The sequence below is a fragment of the Oryctolagus cuniculus genome, chromosome 11, assembly GCF_051225735.1.
Source record: "Oryctolagus cuniculus isolate XC-2025 breed Fujian yellow rabbit chromosome 11, ASM5122573v1, whole genome shotgun sequence".
In the NCBI taxonomy this organism is placed as follows: Eukaryota; Metazoa; Chordata; class Mammalia; order Lagomorpha; family Leporidae; genus Oryctolagus; species Oryctolagus cuniculus.
This window is the reverse complement of record NC_142877.1, coordinates 75303980-75330187: the sequence shown is the minus strand read 5'-3', so window position 1 is coordinate 75330187 and position 26208 is coordinate 75303980. Positions and strand designations below refer to the sequence as shown.

Sequence of the window (26208 nt, the reverse complement as noted above, 5' to 3'; positions counted from 1 at the left end):
AATTTGTCAATTTCACAAAACTCGGAGAAGACCTAATCAAGGTGTTAAAAACAAATTTAGACTTTTATAATAGATTATTGTGTGATGTTTGGAACAAAATTTGCAAAGATTGTGAAAACCTGTGTCACATTGCTATTAAAAAAATCTCTATTCTCTATGAATCTTGATGTGAATGGAAGGGGGGGAGGGAGAGGGAAAGGGGAGGGTTGCGGGTGGGAGGGAAGTTATGGAGGGGGGGGAGCCATTGTAATCCATAAGCTGTACTTTGGAAATTTATAGTCATTAAATAAAAGTTTAAAAAAATATATAAATAAAAATAAATAAATAAATAAACAAAAAAATCTCTATTCTCATCTACTTATCTTTGTGTGCAGGATTTCTCAGCACTTTAACACAAATATAGGAATAGAATTGACAGTGAGACTTTTTTCCTTCTAGAAATATGTAATATTTATTGATAAATATATAACCTAATTGAAATATGGGCCTATGGCCCGGCACCGCGGCTCACTAGGCTAACCCTCCACCTGCGGCGCTGGCACCCTGGGTGCTAGTCCCCGTCAGGGTGCCGGATTCTGTCCTGGTTGCTCCTCTTCCAGTCCAGCTCTCTGCTGTGGCCTGGGAGTGCAGTGGAGGATGGCCCAGGTCCTTGGGCCCTGCACCCCATGGGAGACCAGGAGGAAGCACCTGGCTCCTGGCTTCAGATCTGTGCAGCATGCCAGCAGCAACGCGCCAGCTGTAGTGGCCACTTTGGGGGTGAACCAATGGAATATGCAAGACCTTTCTCTCTGTCTCTCTCTCTCACTGTCTAACTCTGCCTGTCATAAAAAAAAAAGAGAAATATGGGCCTATGTAACTTTTTCTTTCATATTTAACTACTTTTATGTTGAAATGTGATCAAATTAATTATTGTAATGATAATTCAATTTAAGAAACAAATTAACACAGGTTTTGTGTTGACATAAAAAATTACTTACTCATGTGGGTGTTTCTTTTAGTAGAGAAGTATGATAGGGTGATCCATCAAATATTTTTGAGTAGAATTATATAAAAATCTGTGACTATTAAAAGTTTAATCATTTTAAGTAGCTAATGGTAAGTAGAAAATAGTTATTCTTTTAATTCTACTTAATATATGTAAAGAGCTTTATTTTAAAATTTCTTTTAGGGCCTGGTGCTGTGGCCCTGTCTGGAGTACTAGAATCCCATATGGGTGCCAGTTTGAGTCCTGGCTGTACCACTTCTGATCCAGCTCCCTGCTAATGCACGTGGGAAAGCATTGGAGGATGGTCCAAATTCTTGGGCCCCTGCATCCACGTGGGAGACTGCTCTTGCAGCCATCTGGGGAGTGAACCGGAAGAGGAAGCTCCCTCTCTATCTCTACCTCTCTCTCTCCGAATCTCTGCCTTTAAATTAATAAATATATCTTAAAAAATTCTTTTAGCAATACATGGGAGTCAAATCCTTGCAATTTTTAAAATGCATGATGGAGAACTTTCTATGCTAACTTAAACATGGTATTTTAGTGGCTATAAATGGGAACAGTTTGTGTTCTATTGAATTATTCTAGTAAACTGTTTTTGATGCCTTTGTTTTACTCAACAAGACAAGCACTGTTGTCACTCCTTCCTTAATAGTGCTAAAATATCTCTACTACTTTTCTTTTTTACTTTTAAATATTATTGTTACTTAGTACTCATCAGAACTTTGCACAAAATACAATTTAAAACTTAACTACAATGTTATTCTTCATCAGTAGATTTAGTATGTTTCTTCAAAAAATATTTGGTGTAGTGCAAAATAATGATTTTACTTTTGAAAGGAGAATGTGCAATTGTGGAATTTCAAATGGCTGAAGGATAGATGTATATGAGTTAGACACAAGAAATCTTATTATTGTCTTTGAAGCTAATCTGTACTTGATAGTGCCAATTTTTTTTTATTTAATGAATATAAATTTCCAAAGTACAGCTTATGGATTACAATGGCTTCCCCCCCATAACGTCCCTCCCACCCGCAACCCTCCCCTTTCCCACTCCCTCTCCCCTTCCATTCACATCAAGATTCATTTTCGATTCTCTTTATATACAGAAGATCAGTTTAGCATACATTAAGTAAAGATTTCAACAGTTTGCTCCCACACAGAAACATTAAGTGAAAAATACTGTTTGAGTACTAGTTATAGCATTAAATCTCAATGTACAGCACACTAAGGACAAAGATCCTACATGAGGAGTAAGTGCACAGTGACTCCTGTTGTTGACTTAACAAATTGACACTCTTGTTTATGGCCTCAGTAATCACCCTAGGCTCTTGTCATGAGCTGCCAAGGCTATGGAAGCCCCCTGAGTTCACTGACTCCGATCATATTTAGACAAGGCCATGGTCAAAGTGGAAGTTCTCTCCTCCCTTCAGAGAAAGGTACCTCCTTCTTTGATGACCTGTTCTTTCCACTGGGATCTCACTCACAGAGATCTTTCATTTAGTTGTTTTTTTTTTGTTTGTTTTTTTTTTTTGTTTTTGTTTTTGTTTTTTCCCAGAGTGTCTTGGCTTTCCATGCCTGAAATACTCTCATGGGCTTTTCAGCTGGATCCACATGCCTTAAGGGCTGATTCTGAGGCCAGAGTGCTGTTTAGGACATCTGCCATTCTGTGGGTCTGCTGTGTATCGCACTTCCCATGTTGGATCATTCTCTCCCTTTTTTATTCTATCAGCTAGTATTTGCAGACACTATTCTTGTTTATGTGATTCCTTTGGTTCTTAGTCCTATCATTACGATCAATTGTGAACAGAAATAGATCTCTGGATAGTGCCAATTCTTTCAACCTGAAAAATGTCTTTTCTTAGAAAAATGTTACTATAACTTTCAGGGAAGTAACAAATACACTAGTGATTGCAGCTAAGTGGAGCTACTAAGTATAGCTGTATGGGAATGTGGGACAATTTAATAAAGTTATGGTATATATGCCAGTGTGGCATTCAAAATTACCATACACCTTTTTTTCTTTTTACCTAGAAACGTTTTATTTAAGGCATACAAACTTCATGCTTTTCATATGCACAATCTTAGGAACATAGTGATTCTTCCCACCTACCCTCTCTTCTGCCCCATTCTCACTCTTCTTCCTCCCTCTCCTATTGCCATTCTTATTTTTTTTTTACAAAGATCTATTTTCAGTTTATCCTCTTTTCATTTCTGCAACCAGCTCTCAGGTCTGGACATTTTCCTGATCTTGCATTCATTGAATTCCCACAGATAACCACATTCACAGAACCCCACAGATCTCTATTTGGTTGCACTTGTCTGAGTTTTCAGTTTTGTGTGAATATTTTCAACAATTCTTGTCTCCATTAACTCTACACTACCCTCTTAGACTTACGATATGTAAGGGCAGAAACTCTGAATTTTTACCACATGGTAGCATTAGGTGTGTAAGTAAATGACACATCCCAAGTATCTAACATAGTGCCCAACACATACATATTTACAGAATGCATGAATAAAGGCACATATGCCATGTGACTAAATAAGGAAAAATGAACCAAAATTAGATCTATATGAAGAAATTGTATGATTTACTTAAACACAGAATGAGTACGAAATTTTGGATTGTTAGAGCTTATATAACCACAGAAGATTTGGAGGTGATCTCTCTAATTTAAAAACATGTTTGAGATTCTGAAATGTTAACTGATCATCTAAAACAGTACCTGTTTATGACAACAGTAGCAGCAAAAGTTAATTCTTTACCCCAACTCCCTGGAAGCCTGGGCAGCCCTGTCGTTTCATTACTCATGCAAACATCTTGATCAGTTCATTCTTCCAAACCTTGTAAATGGTAGCTAACAACAACAACAAATCTCAATCTGAACACAGAATATTGATTACTAGAGGCTGGGAAGGGTAGGGAATATGGAGGGACTATAGATTTAAAAAATGGGGAAGTTGGCTGTGGATTATGGATTATGCAAAATGTTATATTTAGTTTGGATTTAAAAAAGAGGGGTCAGCACTGTGGTGCAGTGCGTTACAGCCCTGGCCTGAAGCACCGGCATCCCATATGGGTGACGGTTCTAGTCCCGGATGTTCCACTTCCGATCCAGCTCTCTGCTGTGGCTTAGGAAAGCAGTAGAAGATGGCTCAAGTGCTTGGGTCCCTGCACCCATGTGGGAGACCTGTAGAAGGCTCCTGGCTCCTGGCTTTGGATTGGCTCAGCTCCAGCTGTTGTGGCCATCTAGAGAGTGAACCAGCAGATGGAAGACTTTCCTCTCTGTCTCTACCTCTCTCTGTAACTCTATATTTCAAATAAATAAAATAAATCTTAAAAAAAAAGATAGGGGAAGCTAGGTGTAGGGTATATGGGGGCTCTATACAACTCTACATCTTTTATTTTATAAATTTAAAACTATTCTGATAAAAAGGTAAAAATATATAGCTATGCTAGTAATTGTTCACTAAAACAGCAGGTCTGTCTGGTATAAGAACTTTAGCCTAGGAACATTTAGAGTGGGAGAGACTATGTAAAAAGAGAAAAAAGTAATATAAAACAACTGACAGACAAGGACCAGAACAACACGAAAACATGGGAAATGGCCTTCATACCTTTGGGGAGACAACAGTGAGGTTTCCTAACTAAATTTATACAGAACACAGTGGAAAGAGCCCTATGTCCCTTCAGCTTTATACTGCCTAATAAGAAAAACACTGATGGATAAGGATAAGATACAAAAGAATCAGGTTTATCTGGAGTTCTTTCTATGATGAAATAAAAAGAACTATGAATGGGGCCAGTGCTGTGGCACAGCGGGTAAAGCCGCCATCTGCGGTGCCAGCATCCCATATGAGTGCCAGTTCGAGTCCCGGCTGCTCCACTTCTGATCCAGCCCTCTGCATGGCCTGGGAAATCAGTGGAAGATGGCCCAAGTCTTTGGGCCCCTGCACCCACGTGGGAGACCCGGAAGAAACTCCTGGCTCCCGGCTTCAAATTGGCATAGCTCTGGCCATTGCAGCCATCTGGGGAGTGAACCAGTGCGCAGAAGACCCTCCCCCACCCCGCCTCTGTCTCTCTGTAGCGCATCCTTCAAATAAATAGTTTTTTTAAAGAAAGGAGCTATGACTCATGAAGGGTCATTTGACATAAGCAGCAACTGAATAAGAAGAGCAAGGAGGAAAAGTAATTTTTACCTGGAGGCCTAGACAGGTGCTGTTTCTGAAAGTAGGCTAAAAGGGAAAATGCCCCCTGCTCCTAACAACTACAGTACTATTTTGTGCTGTGTTTGATGTTTCAGGTCACATCTTTGTAATTCTCAAAATTTAATAGAAGGTAGGCCTGACACTGAAGAATTCAATACACATTCAAATCCCCACTTTCCCCATTTGAAATTCACACTGTTCATTACACACAGGTAGTCAAAGGAAGTCAAGGTGACTCTGCAGAAGGCTCATGTGTGAGCTCCTGTGAAGGTTAGGTGTCCTCCAGGCACTCACACAACTCACAACCTGTTGCAGCGGTCACAGGATTGCCACTTTTTCAGATGAAGAAGCTAAGGGACTTTCACAGGACTGTTTAGTGGAATAATTCCCATTTGATCACAAGTGTTTCTGACTCTGAAAACAGTCATCTTCGCCTTTACCAGTGGTTCCCGAAGTGTGACCCTGGGCCAGCAGGATCAGCATTACTTGGGAACTTGTTATACATACAGATTGAAGCAACTCAATCTACCCATTAAGTTGGAAATTCTGGGGGGTAGAGCCCAATGAACTGTTTTTACAAGTCTATCTGATAATTCTGATGAATCTTTAGGCTGAAGAACTACTGGCTTATGACATGAAGCCCCATGGGCATAAAATGGTTGCTTATATGTCTGCAGAGAGTATTTGGGGTCTGTTGGGTAGTTTTTACTTGTTTATTTACTTATTTACCATTTTTGAACAAATATGTATTACTAAAAACGTCTGTGGTAATTTTATATACTACAGAGCCACTTCCTGCAGGATTGGGGTAGGCAAGCAGAGGTGGTGGTGGGAGAAACCTAACTCCATCAGCTATTATTATAAGCTTTGCAATTTTATCTTTATTAAAAATAAAAATTGTGAGATTATACACACACAAAAAACTTAGTGCCTAAAATGTATTCAACACTCAATAAAGTACATACAGTTTCGATTATGATCACCATGATAGACAATACTATAAATAATATAATTGCATGAGTAGTGAAAGTTATGCATTAGGTAGAAGGCAATGTTTCTGAGATGCTCCTCTATTATCATTTTTATTAGAATGGTCTTAATTTGTTTTTAATTTTCACAATGATTTCTAATTGATTTCAATCTAATTTGTTGTTTCAGGGAATATTTAAGTAGGGTGAAGATGCCAGTTTTCAATTTATATGTTAGGGAATGGATATCAAGTACATAAAATCATTACCCTATTTTGGTTTATAGCTTTAAGTTGTACTATTTAACAGTATTTGAAAAATAATAAGTTATTTCAGACACATATTTAATTTCAGGTTCAATTTAGTACTTAGAGAAAACTCCAAAGTGCCATATTATGAACTTTGTATAGTTACTTGTACAACCTTGATAGTGTTTTAATACAGACATTTAAAGATAGTAATATGTTCCCTATATTTTGTTCAATGAAATGTAGGCCCATTATTTCTTTTTTATTTGCATCAGCCAGTGAAAGAGACCATTTTCTTTCCCCTTTACTACATTTTTTGATACATATAAAAGGGCTATCAGCCTCATGCTCTCTCTCTCAATTTTATTCTTTTCCTTCTTTAAAGTGAAATTTTCACTTTAACAGGTTTCCTTTTTTGGCTTCCTTTTTTGGTGCTCAGTTAGTTGTCACCTATTAGGGAGAACAAGTGTTATTTGTCCCTTTGGGATTGGCTTATTTCACTCAGCATAATGTTCTCCAAATTCCTAACAGGGATCACTTTTCAGTTAAAATTTAAACACCTAAGAATAATTGTGTGTTAATTACAGAGTGCAACCAATGGTACTAGAAGAAAAAAAAATACTAAAATGGATAAAGTATTACATTGTACATCAACCGTCAGGACAAAAACTGAAAAGTGAAATGAACACTATAAGAAACGGTGACTTGATCAGCCCTCACCCTGACTGTTGATGAGCAGCTTAATATGTTATCCCTCTTAGTATTTTTTTTTTGTTTGTTCTACTTAATACTTTTGGTTGAATACTGTAATCAATACACAATTCTTCTTAAGTGCTGAAACTTAACTAAAAAGTGATCGCTGTTAAATATAATAGTGGAAATAAGAGAGGGAAGAGATGTGCAATTCAGGATATGCTCAAGCTGACTTACCTCAAATGGTAGAGTTAGAAACATAGCAGGGGATTCCAATTCAATCCCATCGAGGTGGCATGTACCAATGCCATCTCACTAGTCCCAGTGATCAATTTCTGTTCACAATTGATCATAATGATAGGACTAAGAACCAAAGGGATCACATAAACAAGAATAGTGTCTGCAAATACTAGCTGATAGAATAAAAAAAAAAAAAAAAAAACGGAGAGAATGATCCAACATGGGAAGTGAGATACACAGCAGACCCATAGAATGGCAGATGTCCTAAACAGCACTCAGGCCTCAGAATCAGCCCTTAAGGCATGCGGATCCGGCTGAAAAGCCCATGAGAGTATTTCAGGCATGGAAAGCCAAGACACTCTGGGGAAAAAAAGAAAACCTAAATGAAAGATCTCTGCGAGTGAGATCCCAGTGGAAAGAACAGGTCATCAAAGAAGGAGGTACCTTTCTCTGAAGGGAGGAGAGAACTTCCACTTTGACCATGGCCTTGTCTAAATATGGTCAGAGTTGGTGAACTCAGGGGGCTTCCATAGCCTTGGCAGCTCATGACAAGAGCCTAGGGTGATTACTGATGCCATAAACAAGAGTGTCAATTTGTTAAGTCAACAACAGGAGTCATTGTGCACTTACTCCTCATGTAGGACCTCTGTCTTAGTGTGCTGTACATTGAGATTTAATGCTATAACTAGTACTCAAACAGTATTTTTTACTTTATGTTTCTGTGTGGGAGCAAACTGTTGAAATCTTTACTTAATGTATGCTAAACTGATCTTCTGTTTATAAAGAGAATCGAAAATGAATCTTAATGTGAATGGAAGGGGAGAGGGAGTGGGAAAGGGGAGGGTTGCAGGTGGGAGGGACGTTATGGGGGGGAAGCCATTGTAATCTATAAGCTGTACTTTGGAAATTTATATTCATTAAATAAAAGTTAAAAAAAAGAAAAAAAAAACAGAAGAAAAAAAAAGTGAAATTTTCTGGTCTCACAAGCTGCTGTTGGAGTTTGTGGTTTCCAGAATTTTTAGATCATTTGTATTGTTCTCCTTGGAAAGTCTGTCTCTGAAACGTGGCATTCTGCTGCACTTAGCACCTAAATTGCAGCCTAACAAGACCTGAATGTAGTTCAATTGGTTCTTCTGCATGACCTCACCATTAGAATTCAACAAGTGTAGCATCTGAATATTTTAACATGGATCAGAATGTCAACTCATTCAATTCATTTTCCAGTATGATTCTTGAATTTTTCTCTGCGGTGCTAGCATTTCTAGCTATGCATTGCATCTTTTGGTTCCATTATCTCTCCTTGTACCAACTTTCACATCCATTCCATTTTCCTGATTCTAACATCACTGATTTTACGCATGTCCCCAAAATATCACAATTAAGCTGCTTAGCAATATAGTACCCCAAAGATTTTCAATCCCTGTTATTTCCATGACTCATTGTTCCTTAGCTTTATTAGCATAACTATACAACTCCCAAAACATTTTATAACTACACTGCTACATTACCTTTGGTGTTGTTTTTCTTAGATGATTTATGCAAATCACTTATTTTAAGGTTCCAGTTAACCAACAAACTGACTAGTCTATTGCTACAGGCTCAGTTCAAAAGAAATGTCTTCTTCCCTTCATTGACTTAATTTAAGAAAGTTAAACACAGCATTCACTGCTAATGGATTGCATTATAATTGTATTATTAAATTGTCAACCAAAAAACATTGATTGAACCTATGATCTTCACACACAGGTAACTCAGTGGCATCATGTGTTGTGGCTGCTGGAAGCCACTTGTGTGAGCTGGGGCATGTCATGGGGTGCTTAAGCAAGTTAACACTCTGTTAGCTCGGCTTAGCCCAGCTACAAAATACAGAAAAGCAGAGAATACAAAAATAATGAAGAGCGTGACTAAAGAGCTTTACAGTGTTTGGATCAAATTTAATCATTTTAGCTAAAAAATTACAATTATTAAAACCAAAATGAGCTGATATCTTACATATAAAATTTCACTTATAAAGGAATTACGGAAATGATGGATTTTTCAAGTTTACAAGTCAAAAATTACTATGCTTTCTGAAGTAAGAACAACCCACTTAGTTTACTTCTGCCTGGAATTCCTACATATTTGTACGCACCCACCTCTTCCTCTGGTCTGGCCCTGTACACCTAGCAAATCCTAGTCATCCTCCATGAGTCAGGATGACACTCTTCCAAGATAGCATTCTCTCCCTTCTTTGTGTTCACACCCTGTCTTGTGTTTAGTTCTTCCTTAAAAACAGATGTACTTGTTCATAGAGCTGTATTTTCTATTAATTTTGTGATTCACTTCTTTTTGTTTTTTAGCTACCAGCTGGTATTGAAAGTTACTCCATAGAGTTTGTAAACTAAATGAGTTATTTTAAAAAGAGCATTTTCCCAATGGCCATATTTTTATTTAAAAATAGTTTCATTCTGTTTGAAATGCAGAGAGACAGAGGACTTCCACCCATTGGTTCCTGAGATGCTAGCACAAGCAGGGGTCAATCCAGATAGAAGCCAGGAGCCCAGAATCAACCCAGGTCCTCCACATGAGTTGCAGGGGCCCAAATACTTGAGCGTCACCTGCTACCTCCTAGACTGTACATTAGCAGGAAGCTGTCATTGGAAGCAGAGCCCACCTTTAAAACCCAGACACTGGGATGTGGACATTCCAAGTGTGGCAAATGCTTACCTTAGTAGCCATATTTTTAAAATGTACAAAGTAATTATGATTGAATGTTACCCAGAGAAATTATGCCAAATGATAGTATAAGCCAAATTTTAACAAAGAGTTAAGAAAAGATGTTTACATTAGTAAAGTCATTCAAGGGTTAAAAATAATTATTGGCTCTGAGAAAGGATATGTGTTTGTAGCAAAATAATTAAAAAATGGAAGGTAAGCAAAGAATACAAATTCTTTCATAATATACTTCAACTTGTTTCAAATGTATATATGCTGTATATTTTGATAAAATGTTGGATTACTTTGCATTAACATTTGATTTCATGGTTTAATTGGGTTTGGCAGAATTGAAGGACGTGATAAAAATAGGAAAAAATGTTTGCATAACATTTTAGGTCTAATGTAATGGTTTTCAGATGACCATGCCAAGGACAGTCATTAGTAAAATTGAATAAATGATGATGCTTTCGTCCTAGAGGAGGCAGGTGACATCTTTTATCACAGTCTCCAAATATGTGATGGATCAATCAGCATATGATACTGATAAATTATTTCCTTTTTAGCTTAATATAAGATTAGGAACAAAGAAAATGTTTCATGTTCATGTAAACATGAAAATGCTCCAGAAAGTATTATGACCAAGTACTGAACAGAAGATGCAATAAAAGATTTCCTATAATGCCCTTTAAAGTAGACTAACTCTCCTTTGAATTACACAATTTAGATATTAAATATAAGCCTACATCATTATTAACAAGCCAAGTACTAATTTGTTCCTTAAGTAGGTAAAACTGAGTATGGTTCTCTATATTTATTCCAAACAAGCTTCTTTCTTGGTGGCTTGTAACAGGGACAAGCCTATAGTGGCACACGGCACCATCGGTACAAATTGACTCCTTGCTCCACTTCCTTTCCATGCAAATCTGGTTAATCATGGAGACCAGAGTTGAAAGAGGAATGGATATGAGTTGCCCAAAGTACAAAAAGAAATGGTGCATAAAATCCCTAGGAAATATAAAGACACTATAAGAAGGTTTAAACACTGTGGCAAGATCACTGATCTCTAATTTATTTTAATGTTCAATATTCCTTTTATTAACAAGTGACATTTAGTATAATGTTTTTCCCCTCAAAAATAATTCTATTGAATAACTTTAACCTCATATTATGCATTAAAATGCTGTAAAGTACAATTCCAAGATAAAAGCTTAAGGTCATTTTCAAGGGTCACTGAAGGGTCAAAGATCTCTTTTCATAACCTTTCTGCTTTTAGTTTTTAATATTCACATTTGTTATGCTACTTTGTTAAGATTATATACTGGTAAATTTTTATGGATAAATACCACAACCTTTATAAGGAACCTTACATACTTTGGAACTGAATTTAATTATTTTCTTCTGCATGGATAGCAGAACTATCAAAATTTGAAATAAGATGATATTTCATGTGAGTAAATAAAGAATAAGTGCTTAGATTAAGAAAGCTTAAATTCAACGAAACACTCCAAAGAAAAGTGTGTTATGGCTTTCATGTTGTTGCCTTGTAAGTTGTGAGCCTGAAACAAAGTTTTGATGTATTTTTTTCCACTCTTGTTTTTTTCTAGCTGATAAGTGGATACACCCATGGAGAATCTGAGCACAGTATTACAGAAAAAAAAAAATCAGAAATTCGGGATTAGGTTCCACTTACCTGTTCCTGTTGCTGGAAATCCAATCTGAAATAAGTGTTGATGCCTGCTGGTGACAGTGTTTATTGCCAAAACTGCATGCCAGCATTATAACTTCTCTACGTAGCTCTCTAGATATCATCAAAAAGGACAAAAATTAATAAGCAGATTTAATACACAAAAAGAGTAACTCATTGCAAAACAGCAAATAAGCAAGTTATTGACACAAAAATACTTTTTAGACCTGGAAGTCTCATGCTGCTGAGTAAAGGCAATTATCAGAGTGCAAGTTAAATATGCCCAAAGTCTTCTCTAGAAATAGTATCCAGTGAGGGGCATGGGTTCCCATCTCAGTATCAGCAAAAAAGGCAGCTCTTAAATTGAAACATTGCAAGGAAATGCCTTTGTTCTCATTATCAAGCAATGAAACTGTGCCACCCAGCAGCAGTCCTCCCAGGAAAATGAAAGGTAAGATGCAGAATCAGAGTTTGTCTCGAACTGGTAAAGTCACAATGGTACTAGCACGGTGTTATTGTACAGCTCTGGGGCAAAGGAAGGGAATAAGAAAGTAAAACAGTACTCATGTTGATAGGACGCTTGAACAAGAGATCCATTAAAATTATTTTTTGGCCATCCAAGCTTGATGTATGTCGTTGCAACTTGCTTTAAAATATATTCCTAAATGGGGAGGGATAAAACAAAGACAATATCACTTTCAAACTACTCCATGCTGACAATGTTCTATAACAAAATAAAAAAAAATTAAAGTATATATACCTTTAAATACCAGTAATAGACACAGTAAAGCCATGCTGTAATTTTATTCAATTTAGTATTTTAAACGTAAAAAATAAGGATAAAATATTATTGGTATGTAAGATTACTCTTTTTCCTTCCCAAATGATTTAGTAATTTACCCTATATAGTATTTTAGATAAAAATGTTGTGACAAAATGAAGTATCCAATAGTCTAGCATTGTTGAAGTTGAGGCACAGAGAACATTTATGTGTAATGATATGGTACTTAATGTCAACAACTCAAACACCTAATGATATACTTAAATACCAGTACCCATAGAATATATGCTTTTTCTCATTCTAATGTGGTTCTTGAACTGTGTGAAAGGATGAAAGCACTAGAATTGCAGTAAAAGCAGTTCTAACTTCCACCAAAAATGAGCTGTTTGACATGATTCACTATTCAACAGTACAAACATATACAAAAGTGTATTTCATTTTTGAGAAGTTTTATATCACATTGTCTCTATGTTAGGGAAAAAAGAAGTATAACATGTCTTTCTCTAGCAGATAAAACTGTATCATAATTGTAGTGACTCATTTTTTTGCCAGTCTGTTGTAAGGGCTTTAACAAAACTAACTCTCAACAGTCAAGCCAGGATTATTTATTTATTCATTTATTATCTTCCTTCCTTCCTTCTTTTCTCCTTCCTTCCTTCTTTCCTTTACTTTTCCTTTATTTTTTAAACTATTTTAAAAAGATTTTATTTATTTATTTGAGAGGTAGAGTTACAGACAGAGGGACAGACAGAGAGAGAGGGCTTCCACCTGGTGGTTCACTCCTCAAATGCCCACAACAGCCAGAGCTGGGCCACTATGAAGCCAAGAGCCAGGAGTTTCTTACAGATCTTCCATGCTGGTGCAGGGGCCCAAGCACTTTGGCTATCTCTCACTGCTTTCCCAGGCCACAAGCAGAGAGCTAGATTGGAAGAGGAGCAGCTGGGACACGTACTCATGGCCATATGTCCGCGGAGGCTTAGCCTACTATGCCACAGTGCTGGCCCCTTTTAAACTATTTAAACAGAGTTACTACCTACAGGTTTATAATATTTTAAAAAATGAAACGACTCTGATGGTTTTCAGACAACTTAGATGGCACTAATAAACAGATTGCACGGCATGGCAATCAAGTTTTAAGTAATCCCAAACCTGTAGGTTAATTAACAGAGTCAACATTTCATTAAAAAATAGAGTGATGGTCAAGACACAAGGAAGGGTCTTAAAATAACAGAAGAGAAATAAATAGTGTACAAAGGTGGAAGAAAGCAATGTGATAAGAATTTGGGAATCAAACGTTTATCAGTAATATCTAATCTTAATATTATTCAAAATATTAAATCAGATTAGGTGAGGTCAGCAGTGCCATTTTGGTTTATTGGACTTTGAGCCTAGAAGCTCTGGTCAGGTAACATTTTGGAATGTTTGTCATGTCTTCATGCCCATTCGGATTATCTGTTGTTTGCTCTCCTCTATCCCCTAGGACCCAATTATGAATGGGATTCTTGCTTCAACGTCGATCTTATCCTTGTTAATTAAGGAAGTGAATTGAATTCACCATGCCCTTTTGGATAGAAATAATGACTAAGAATCTTTACTGAAATATTCTCTATTCTGTTAAGATCTTTGGAATCCTTCTACCCAGGTGGAGTCCTTTGTGAACACAGAGCCCTTTAACTCTTGCTAAGAAAGTTTGAACTTTAAGGATTTGCCATGTATATTCGTTCTTAAATTCTGAAGCGTTTAAGCTTAATTGACACTTTTAGGCCAGAACAAAAGGTGGCTTGTATTAAATATCTTCTTCAGATAATTTTCATCAAGGCTGCATAGAAACCAGGACAAAAATGATAACAAACTAGAAGAGAGAATGGAAGTAACCGAGGATCAGTAGCATGTAACAGATAATGAGAAAACAGCTTAGCTTCTGAAAATTAGAAAGAAGAAATTATATCTTTTTACATTGAAGACATTGTAGTTCTCCATGCGGTCCAGTAATTTATCCAGAGGATAAAGAGCTCGGCTGGCAGCGTGCCAAGGAAGAAAATCCTTCTCTTCAGACAAGTATCTGATAATCTCCAGGGGAATATTCTGAGGCAAATAGCCAGCCCTGCACAGTTAAAAAAAAAAAAAAAAAAAAAAAGGTAATGTTAATTATATGCACAAAAGATACATGATGATGCAAAAATGGAGATTTTACTTATGCAAACAAAAGAAAAAGCAAGATTCATCACACTGTAAAGAAAGCATACTCAGTAGTACAGAAAAATAAAATTACCCACTTTTTAAATATAGCCCTACTTAGGATGTCAATGCCCCTTAATATATACAGACTTGGAGAGTTAAAAATTTGCATGGATACAAAAACACCAGAATGTATATTTTGTAAAAAGGGAAGAACTATGGAATTTGAACAAAACCAACCCTACGTATTTTCTTTCACAGAAGCTCTTTTGAAGAAATAATTAATTGAAAACAATTGATTATTAAAATGCAATTTCAGTTTCTCAATGTTATTCTCTTTACTTCTCATGTAACTCTATATAATGACATTTACTACATGTTGTTTTCAAAATCATGAATAAATTAATGTCAATTTACAGTTTGGAGTGTATCCATATTAGATTACAATATAAGCATTTTTAGAAACTTTTTTTTTAAAGTTCACAGATTTTCAGAGTCCAAATAAAAAAGTACAAAAAAAAAATCTGCCTTTTTTTTTCTTCAACATAGGAGTTATATCACCATGGGGACCAAAAATATCAGGTGTTTTTTAAAAATGTTAAGATGTAGTCTTAAATTTATCTGAATACATATTGTCTATGAATTAAAGGCTATATCCATAAAAGGAGCCAAAATATATTATATTTCTCTATTTTCCAGCAGATTACATTTTAAATCCTTATAAAAGTAATATTCAGTGACAATCTATATAATCATTTAAAATATGGTTTGGCCTTCATGTTTCTGCTACATACAGTGACTATGTATTTTGCTGTATTTTTACATTAATACTTGCACAGTATGAGTGTTAGTGTAGCCTAAATTCATATATTAGGACCTAACACCCAATATTACACTATTGAGAGGCTGGGCCTTTGGGCAATGATTTAAGTCCTCGATGAGGGCTCCAACCTCATGAATGGGATCAGTGCCTTTATCAAAGAGGCTCACATGAACTCCCTTACTCCTTTTGCACAGAGCCATGTGAGGTCCTAGCAACAGATACCACCTTGAAATAGACACAGAATCTTCCGGGACCTTGACCTTGGACTCCTCAGCTTCCAGAACCATGAGCAAAATTACTATTATTTATAAATTACCCACTTTAAGCTATTTAGTTAAGGCACCCAAAACAGACTAAGACAATAATTAATGGAATGCAGATTTTAACACAGGGAACAGTGACCAAAGCTTATATCCCTCTTATCTGCATTTCATGCTATTGTGAAACACAATATCTGCGCATGGTGGAAGATGGACAGGGAAGAAGCAAAGCATTTTCTCATTTTCACTTAAAGTAAGTTTGCCTGATTATTTAGTCCTTATTCAATGTGAAAAGCAAAAATTACTCTGCAAATGAATATTAGCTTACAGCTGTGTTTATAATGTTCATAAAAAAACCAATTCTGAAGATTGTGCTCTAGCTTTCTTTGAATTAGACAAAAGAATGCATGTCACTGTAATGATTTTGATTCAACCATGGTTGCAGTATCAACCATAGTTAATATCTGATGCAAATAAGAATGAAGACATAAGCCCACATTTCATATAATTTCAAAATTCCTTCAAGTTTGAATGATTTGAAGTACATCTATATTTGTACTATTTTTCACTATTTACATCCTTGTAAAAATAGCATTAAATGAGTCTTTGGCAATAATAATTATATAAACAACTATCTTTTACCTAGTATAGCATGTGAATAATAGTGTCATTTTCCTTTCATGGGTTTCTTACCCACTAAAGAGGAATGCAATTTTTTAAAAAAAGATTTATTTATTTATTTGGAAGAATTACAGAAAGAGAGAGGGAAAGACAGAGAAGGAGGGGTCATCCATCTGCTGGTTTACTACTCAAGTGGCCACAATGGCCATGGCTGAGCCAGGAGGAAGCCAGGAGCCAGGAGCTTCATCTGGTATCCCTCGTGGGTGGCAGGCACCTGAGTATTTGGGCCATTTTCTGCTGCTATTCCCAGGCCATTAGAAGGAAGTTGGATTGGAAACAGAGCAGCCCAAACATGAACCAGAGCCCATATGGGATGATGACATTGCAGACAGTGGCTTTACCCACCATGCCAAAATGCTGGATCTGGAATGCAATTTTTAATTAAAAATGATCAGTTTTTTCTTAAAAGAAATATTGCTTCCAGCACTTTATGATTTGTCTCCCCTAAAAATTTAATTCTAAATATTATTTAGCATAGTGATTATATTTACTTCCTCTAACATGCAGTGGATTATATCATATCAAAGTTGAAGATTTATTTAGAAGTTACTGTTATTTTGTTGAACAGTAAAAGTAACACTTTTTTAGAAAAAAAAAAAACCTTTAGTAAACAGCTAACCTCTTGCAAATCTTCAAATATGTTTGAAAAACCTGGAAAGTTGTTTGCATCTATTTTTCCATAGGTTTAAACATGACAGTCCTGTGTCAATCACAAATTATTATGTTTGATTTTTTTTTCTATTCACGGGTGGATATTATTTCACGACTTATCCTTTCAGAGCAATCTGACTACAAGTAAAAAGATGACAAATAATGAAAGTAAAGAGAGTAAAACCGAAGAAAGATCCTGAACCTGGCTACACCAATAACACTGCTAGCACAATTACACAAATGAGTTATCTTTCCAGCCCTCACATTTCTTGTCTATGAAATTAGAAGGCTGAGCCACAAGACAGTCTTTGTACTTCAAAAACTATATATCTATGAATATATATCTATTTATTTATTTATTCATATATATATGAATAAATGAAATATTCTGAGAAATAATTACAATAATACGAGTATAATTTATTTGTTTAAAAACCTGAAAATACTTTATAGTCTTCATTCTTTAATTGCTTAGCATGTACAAGTTTAAGAGACAGGACACGATCTAGGCGTCCTACGATATCTGCTATGGTGTAAAGAACATGAAGATGCAAAGCTATACGCGTAGACATTCCTAGTAATAACAAGACAAGTAAAGAAAAGTAATTCATGAAAAAGGGTGGGTGTTTAGTCCAGGAGTACGCCACCAGTTTGGATGCTTGCATCCCACTTGGCACTGGCTTGCTGATTCCAGTTTCCGGCTAGTTCAGACTCTGGGAGGCAGCAGTGGTTGCCCAAGTGGTTGGATTCCTGACACTTATAAGGGAAACCTGAACTGCGTTCCCAGCTCCCAGTCTTTGCAGGCCTGTCGGGTGTGAACCAGTGGATTGGAGTGCTCATTTTCTCTCTCGGCCACTCAATCAAAAATTCAAAAACCAATAAAAAGAAACTGCTAAAAAATGAAAGTATTGTTCAAATAGAGAAATGAAGCAAGTTCTGTTGTAACTCCTTACAACAGCAAAATCTGTATCTTATTTCTTTTCCTAGGATTAGACTATTACTCCCAGTCTTTCTGGTATTTAAGCATGGTTGTTTGATCAAGATTCAACCACAAGAATATAAATATGCCCTACTGTTAGCCTACAGAAGCCTCTCTTTAGCAGCTCTAAATTCATTTTTTCCTGAAATGAATCTTCCAGGAGACCTTGGAAGTCTTATACTAGAAATGTCAAAAATCCAGCTGGCTTCCTAAATAACTGAATGACCAATATCACTTCTACATCCAATCCTGCATGTCAGCAAGAAATAATTTCTATTGCATTTTATTCTAATGTATGCTTGAGTCAATTTTTTAATGTAGTTAAACTTTTCTAATGCAATCCTACACTTAAATTGCCCTCATTCACTTAATTACCAATATTTGTAAGTAATTACCTACTATATCATCCAATATGCTTGCATTTACATCTACTAGATCAAAATATGTAGCTACACTTAATTGACAAGAGCATGGTGATCAGCATCATTACAAAATTAAGAACTGCTAGAGGAAATATTAGCGAACTGGTTACCTAGCTTAGATATGTGTTTATGTAATTGGCTGGTAATGATATCTGTGATTACTACTACAGATAATGTAATCAATATAGGGAAAGTGCATGCAATCCAGTGAATGGAACACTACATTAGTTCAAAGTAATCAGCCCAGCGGGGAGCCCATTTAGGTCCTGATGCTGAAAAGTAGTTTCCCTAAATTTGCATCATCACAGGGAAATGTTGCTCAGAAAATGGCCAAAAAAAATGAGCAAATGTAAAGAATATTTCATCTATAATTAAGTGTGCCTTAATGTTTTGGGAAGAGTTGTAAATGGTATCTATCTTCTCTGCTGTTAGGGTGGGGATGGGAGTAAGAAATGATTTAAGAATCAAATGAGTAAGAGAGGAAATGAAAAATATTAAAGAAACAAAAGATTTCCAAATGCATTTATACAGCTGTTCCTACCATCCCTGCCTCTCTTACACATAGCCTTCCCTCCTTTCTCTTTTCCTTCTCCAATTCGCCTGAGTGAAATATAGCTTTTGGCATATATCAGTGTTTTTATATGAAGAAAACTAAAATAAGACTATATTAGCTGATGCTGAAATGCTGATTGTAGCTGGGCTTTGTTTTCACCCAAGATCCAGAACTGTTTTTTAGAAGCCATATTGAATACTGTGAATATTAGCTCTTGAATCTATTCATATGAGTGGACTGTAAATACTAACCTATTTTTCTGTGAGCTTTCTTTAAAAGCAATCAATTACTGGATGTTTGAAACTTAGGTAGGTAGGGAAGCACAATCCTCAGATTCTTCAGTCCATTCCATACTCTAGTTTTACCAGACTCTAGTCTTCGTTAACTGAATATTCATTTAAAGCCAATAAATAGGCTACTGCATATTTCACAATATATGCAGAAGATACTATCATTGTCCCTTAGAGCATAGGTTTTAAAGCATTTGCCAAAATGCTTAATTAAGAAGTTTACTAGGTTTTATCTTTTATTCTTTATTACTCATTATTAAAAGACTTTTATATGCTCTTCATGGGAAGATCCTATAGCAAAGATTAGAAACCCCGATAGTTCTTGGAGTAACATAGAAAAAAAAAAAAAAAAACATGAGGAAGGCATCTCTTTCAACCAGTGATCCATTTGGCCAGTTGCAAGAGGGAAAAATATGATTTGGGCATTGTGAACTATCATCTGCAGAGATTAAAAAGTAAGCTATGGGCCGGCGCCGCGGCTTACTAGGTTAATCCTCCACCTTGCGGCGCCAGCACACCAGGTTCTAGTCCCGGTCGGGGTGCCGGATTCTGTCCCGGTTGCCCCTCTTCCAGGCCAGCTCTCTGCTGTGGCCAGGGAGGGCAGTGGAGGATGGCCCAAGTCCTTGGGCCCTGCACCCCATGGGAGACCAGGAGAAGTACCTGGCTCCTGCCATCGGATCAGCGCAGTGAGCAGGACGCAGCATGCCGGCCGTGGCGGCCATTGGAGGGTGAACCAACGGCAAAAAAAAGGAAGACCTTTCTCTCTGTCTCTCTCTCTCACTGTCCATTATGCCTGTCAAAATAAATAAATAAATAAAAACAATAAAAAATAAAAAAGTAAGTTATGTACTGTAGCACCAGAAAATTATGAATGTGGAAAGTTACACAAAAAGACTTCTCATGGTCTCTTGCTACTTCCTTTCTTCCAGGAATCCTGTCTCTACTCAACTTAGGCAGATATTCTCTGGACCCAACACCTTTATTCATAATAATTATTATGATAATTATTGTAGGTTTATCTTTTTTTTTTTTTTTTTTTTTGACAGGCAGAGTGGACAGTGAGAGAGAGACAGAGAGAAAGGTCTTCCTTTGCTGTTGGTTCACCCTCCAATGGCCGCCGCGGCCGGTGCGCTGCGGCCGGCGTACGGCGCTGATCCAATGGCAGGAGCCAGGAGCCAGGTGCTTTTCCTGGTCTCCCATGGGGTGCAGGGCCCAAGCACTTGGGCCATCCTCCACTGCACTCCCTGGCCACAGCAGAGAGCTGGCCTGGAAGAGGGGCAACCAGGACAGAATCCGGCGCCCCGACCGGGACTAGAACCCGGTATGCCGGCGCCGCTAGGCAGAGGATTAGCCTAGTGAGCCAGGGCGCCGGCTATTGTAGGTTTATCTTAATGTTTTCTTTGTCACTCACAGGACTTAGATCTTTGAGAAAATAAAGTATGTTTTACAAATCTCTTTTATCTTCCTAGCTTACTGCAAAACCAAGCACAAAATACTTGCTCAATAAGTGTTCTTTAAACCAAACTAAAATAAATAAATAAAATAGTCATAAATCTCAACAAAACAGGTTAGCATTCTAATATACCAACAATACTCTTACTGAGAAAGGACTTGTAAGATCAGTCCCATTCACAAAAAATTTAAATTTAAATACTTTGGGACAAATTTAACCTGGAATGTGAATGATCTATACAATGAAAATCACAAAACATTAATGAAAGAAGACAAATAAAAGTGGAAAAATCTTCTGTGTTTCAGGATTGGAAGAATTAATGTCATCAAAATGTCCCTAATACCAAAGGCAATTTATAGATTCAATGTTATCTCAGTCAAAATATCAAGGACATATGCCACAGATCTAGAAAAAAACAATCCTAAAACTTATGTGGAAACAGAAAAGACTACGAATAATCAATGCAATCTTAAACAACAAAAACAAAACTGGGGGCATCACAACAGATTTCAAGACACACTATAGGGCTGTTATAATGAAAACAGCCTGGTACTGGCATAAAAACAGACATATAGACCAATAGAACAGAAGAGAAACCCCAGATATAATTAATCCACACATTTACAACCAACTAATCTTGGACAAATGAACTAAAATCATTTCCTGAAAAAGGAAATCTTGAACAGACGTTATTGGGAAAACTGGAGCACTACATGCAGAAATTTGAACAAAGTCTCTTAGCTTACATTCCATACAAAAATCAACTCACAGTGGATCAAGAATCTAAATCTAAGACCTGAAATTCTCAAACTGCTAAAGGAAAACATAGGAGAAACTCCACAAGAGTAACTAGAGAAAGCTTTCTTGAAAAAGACCCCAAAATAGGCTGGTGCTGCAGCTCACTTGGCTAATCCTCTGCCTATGGCGCCAGTGCCCCAGGTTCTGTCCGGGTTGCTCCTCTTCCAGTCCAGCTCTCTGCTCTGGCCCGGGAGTGCAGTGGAGGATGGCCCAAGTGCTTGGGCCCTGTACCCACATGGGAGACCAGGAGGAAGCACCTGGCTCCTGGCTTCGGATCAGCGCAGTGCACCGGCCGTGGTGGCCATTTAGGGGGTGAACCAACGGAAGGAAGACCTTTCTCTCTGTTTCTCTCTCTCTCTCTCTCTAACTCTGCCTGTCAAAAAGAAAGAAAGAAAGAAAGAAAGAAAGAAAGAAAGAAAGAAAGAAAGAAAGAAAGAAAGAAAGAAAGAAAGAGAAAGAAAGAAAGAGAGAGAGAGAGAGAGAGAGAGAGAGAGAGAGAGAAAGAAAGAAAGAAAGAAAGAAAGAAAGAAAGAAAGAAAGAAAGAAAGAGGAAAAGACCCCAAAAGCACAGGCAATAGAAGCAAAAATAGACAATGGGGATTACATCAAGTAGGAAGGTTCTGCACAGCAAGGGACACAGTCAACAAAGTGAAGAGGCAACCATCAGAATGGAAGACAATATTTGCAAGCTATGCCTCCAATAAAGGATTAATTTCCAGAATATATAAGAAGCTCAAGAAACTCAACAACAAAACAGACAACCCAGTTAAGCAATGGGCAAGGTATATGAACAGGCATTTTTCAAAGGAGAAAATGAAAATGGTCAATGGACACATGAAAAAAATGATCAGGCTCACTAGCCATCAGAGAAATGAAAATAAAAACAACAATGAGGTACGCCACTCATCCCACTTAGAATGGCTATCATCCAAAAATAGAAAAATAATAAAAGCTGGCAAAGATGTGGAGGAAAGATATCCTAATACACTGTTGGTGGGAAATATAATCTTGTACAAGCATTATGGAAGATGGTATGAATATTCCTCAGAAAACTTAAAATAGGTCTATCACATGACCCAGCCATCCCACTCCTGGGAATATAACCGAAGATATATAAACAGCACATGAAAGAGTTATCTGCACTCCTAAGTTTACAGCAGGCCTTGATTCACAATAGGTAAAATATGAAATCAACCTATATGTCCATCAACTGATGAGTAGGTGAAAAAAATGTTACCTAGCCATTAAAATGAATCAAATCCTGAAATTTGTAACAAACTAGATACAACAGGAGATCTTTATGCTAAGTGCAATAAGCCAGATGCAAAAAGAAAAATATCATATTTTTTTCTTATTTGTGACAGTTAATATATGGAGAGAAAGAAAATAAACATTGTTTGGCGCCATGGCTCACTTGGTTAATCCTCTGCCTGTGGTGCCGGCATCCCATATGGGTACCGGGTTCTAGTCCCGGTTGCTCCTTTTCCAGTCCAGATCTCTGCTGTGGCCCGGGAGGGCAGTGGAGGATGGCCCAAGTGGCCCCTGCACCAGCATGGGAGACCAGGAAAAAGCACCCGGCTCCTGGCTTCAGATTGGCGCAGCACCAGCTGTAGTGGCCATTTGGGGAGTGAACCAATGAAAGGAAGACCTTTCTCTCTGTCTCTCTCTCTCTCACTGTCTATAACTCTACCTGTCAAATAAAAAAAATTGTTTGGCTTTCAGATGAATTAGTCTATAGTTATAAATATTGTTTCACTGAATCATACCATGTAAATGACTATATAGTCTTATTTCACTCTTTAAAACAAAGAAATGGGTGGGGAGCAATGGTGAGGACTCTTGGGATACTAGTTTTCATTTTTTTTACAGATTATTTATTTGAAAGGCAAAGGCAGAGTTATAGAGAGGCAGATGGAGAGAGAGAGAGAGAGAGGTCTTCCATCTGCAAGTTCACTCCCCAGGTGGCCACAAAGACCAGAGCTGCGCTGATCTGAAGTCAGGAGCCAGGAGCTACTTCTGTGTCTCCCATGTGATGCAGGGGCCCAAGGACTTGGGCCATCTTCTACTGCTTTCCCAGGCCATAGCAGAGAGCTGGATCAGAACCAGAGCAGCCAGGACTTGAACTGGCACCCATATGGAATGCCGCCACTGAAGGTGGTGACTTTATCTGCTATGCCACAGTGCTGGCCCCTAATACTTTGCTCCTAATTTGGGTGTTGGTTATGAGGATGATCAGAAGACCAAAGAACTCATTGACAGTTACACTTACATGCACGTCATAGTATGTATACTATATTTTAATAAAATGTTTTTAAAAGCCCAGGAGCACTCACAAAGTATATTAAAACAGCAATTACTAAAGACAGGAAGATTAAATGTCTTTTTGTCCAAAAATGGAGTCAGTGGTGATTATTAATCATCACTGTGTATAAGGATTTTCACTCAATATTCAAAAAACCTTTTGAATAAAAAGTAGGTATTCTTATCTGTTTGACAAATAAACATTGCATATATTAAAAAACCAGAAAGATACACAGAGAGGAATTTTCCATCTGCTAGTTTATTGCACAAATTCTTGCAGCAGCCAGAGCTGGGCCATAAGCCAGGAGTCTAGCACTCAGTCTGGGTCCCCCATGGGAAATGCAGGCATTTGGGTACTTGAGACATCAGCTGCTACCTCCCAGGGTATGCACTAGAAGCAAGCTGGATCAGAAACAGAGTGGAGACTTGAACCCTAGCACTTCTATGTAGAATTGGGCATCTCAAAGGGGGGGGTCTTAACCTCTCCACCATACTGCCCATCCCAGTTCTTCTCTTTAATGGTCTTAGAGGAGTTAGTTATTTGATTACTAGGAAAGAAAGAGTCCCACTTCTAGAATTCTTCTCACGTGTGGTCAACTTGGTATGATGAACACAGTGCATGTACTCATGGATCACAGATGAGCTGACAGTCTGGTAGTAATACTGGAGAATTTGGGCCCATAGATCAGCACAGACTAGGTGAAACTCATCCCAGTTGCACTTTGCTTCCAACTCATGAGCCACTTTCAAATATTTCAGTGGTGATTCCAGGAGTCCACACCTCTCTACCAGTGTATCCAGGTGCCCATGAATCCACACCTCCTTACCAGTCTCTCCAGGTGCCCAGGAGTCCACACCTCCCTGCCAGTCTATCCAGGTGCCCAGGAGTCCCCACCCCCCTACCAGTCTATCCAGGTGCCCATGAATCCACACCTCCTTACCAGTCTCTCCAGGTGCCCAGGAGTCCACACCTCCCTACCAGTCTATCCAGGTGCTCTTCATAAAGTGTGTCCTGCTTCTTAATCACTGTGCCTTTCTCTTCTAGCTGCTTAGCCATAGAATATACTTCCTTACTTAACATCATTCTCAAAGAACAGCTCATTGGCATGCAGCCTTTTCAGTTCAGACTTTTGCTTGGCTTGAATCATTCTTTTTTTTTTAAGATTTTTTAAAAATTATTTGAGAGATATAATTACAGAGAGAGGGAGAAACAGAGAGAAAGATCTTCCATCTGCTGGTTCACTTCCCAAATGGCCACAACAGCTATAGCTGAGCTGATCTGAAGCCAGGAGCCAGGAGTTTCTTCTGGGTCTCCCACATGGCACAGAGGCCCAAGGACTTGTGTCATCATCCACTGCTTTCTCAGGCCATAGCAGAGAACTGGCGTCCTTATGGGATGCCAGCACCACAGACAGAAGCTTAGCCCACTATGCCACAGTGATAGCCCCTTGAATCATTCTAATTTTCAGATTTCTTATCTGCTTTTCCCAATGCCAGCCACTCAGCTACTCCTCTTTTCAGTTATTCAACTGAAACTGAGACAACACAAATATCAGAGTACCCCTGAGAATTCAATACAGGGAGGATTCTTTTATTCCATCACACTTCCAAAACTTGGATGCCCTACACCATGCTGATGTCCTCCCTCTCATCTGAAGGTAATTTGGTGGGGACAGTAGTCCTGCAGATGACTACTGCTTCTGCACTGAGATAGAGCAGAAACACACAAGGTACTTCAGGTCCTACGTGAACAGAGGCATACGGAAGTGTTTGGGTTGTTTCATTGCACACTGGGAACCCAGATTGTTTTTCTATGTATGATTGAAGGCACTGCAAGTTTTTGAGCTGGGAAATGACATGATTTATGCTTTAAAGGTGTGATTCTGATCGCTGTGTAAAAAAACTCAAATGTGCCACGTGGTCTTTCATGATGAAAATGAACTGAAATATGGTTTCCTGGTTGATCCTTTCTCACTAAACAAAGGAAGCTTATAACAAAAAAAAATGCACTAGTAAGTGAAATAGATGACATAAGAGCAGAGACCATGATTTTTGAAGATAAGCCATGCATGAGATTTGTTTTAGAAAAATTCCTTATGGTAATATCAGAAAAAATTCCATCAGCTTATCCACACATTATTTATTGTTTTTAACTGTCAAAAGCAGCCTTAGTATGAGACTATTCACCGATCAATCATTTCTGCAATGAATGAATATATATTTTATGTACAGGAAACTGTATATTCAAATTTGAGTTAATTGGCAGAGTTAGTACAGATTTGAATATAAAAATAGCCTGAATTTAATATAGGAA

At 37.6% G+C, this 26208-nt stretch overlaps 1 protein-coding gene across 2 annotated transcripts in view; it reads right to left on the bottom strand.

Annotated features, from left to right (window-relative positions):
- The window catches only part of TRHDE (thyrotropin releasing hormone degrading enzyme), a 425213-nt gene that overhangs the window by 27517 nt on the left and 371488 nt on the right, over positions 1 to 26208 (bottom strand). For both annotated transcript variants that reach the window (XM_070051462.2, XM_051845675.3), the window contains 3 exons: positions 14462 to 14609; positions 12288 to 12385; positions 11731 to 11838 (listed from right to left, as the gene is read on the bottom strand). In XM_070051462.2, coding sequence (XP_069907563.2) covers positions 11731 to 11838; positions 12288 to 12385; positions 14462 to 14609 — 354 coding nt within the window. The remainder of the gene's footprint in view (positions 1 to 11730; positions 11839 to 12287; positions 12386 to 14461; positions 14610 to 26208) is intronic.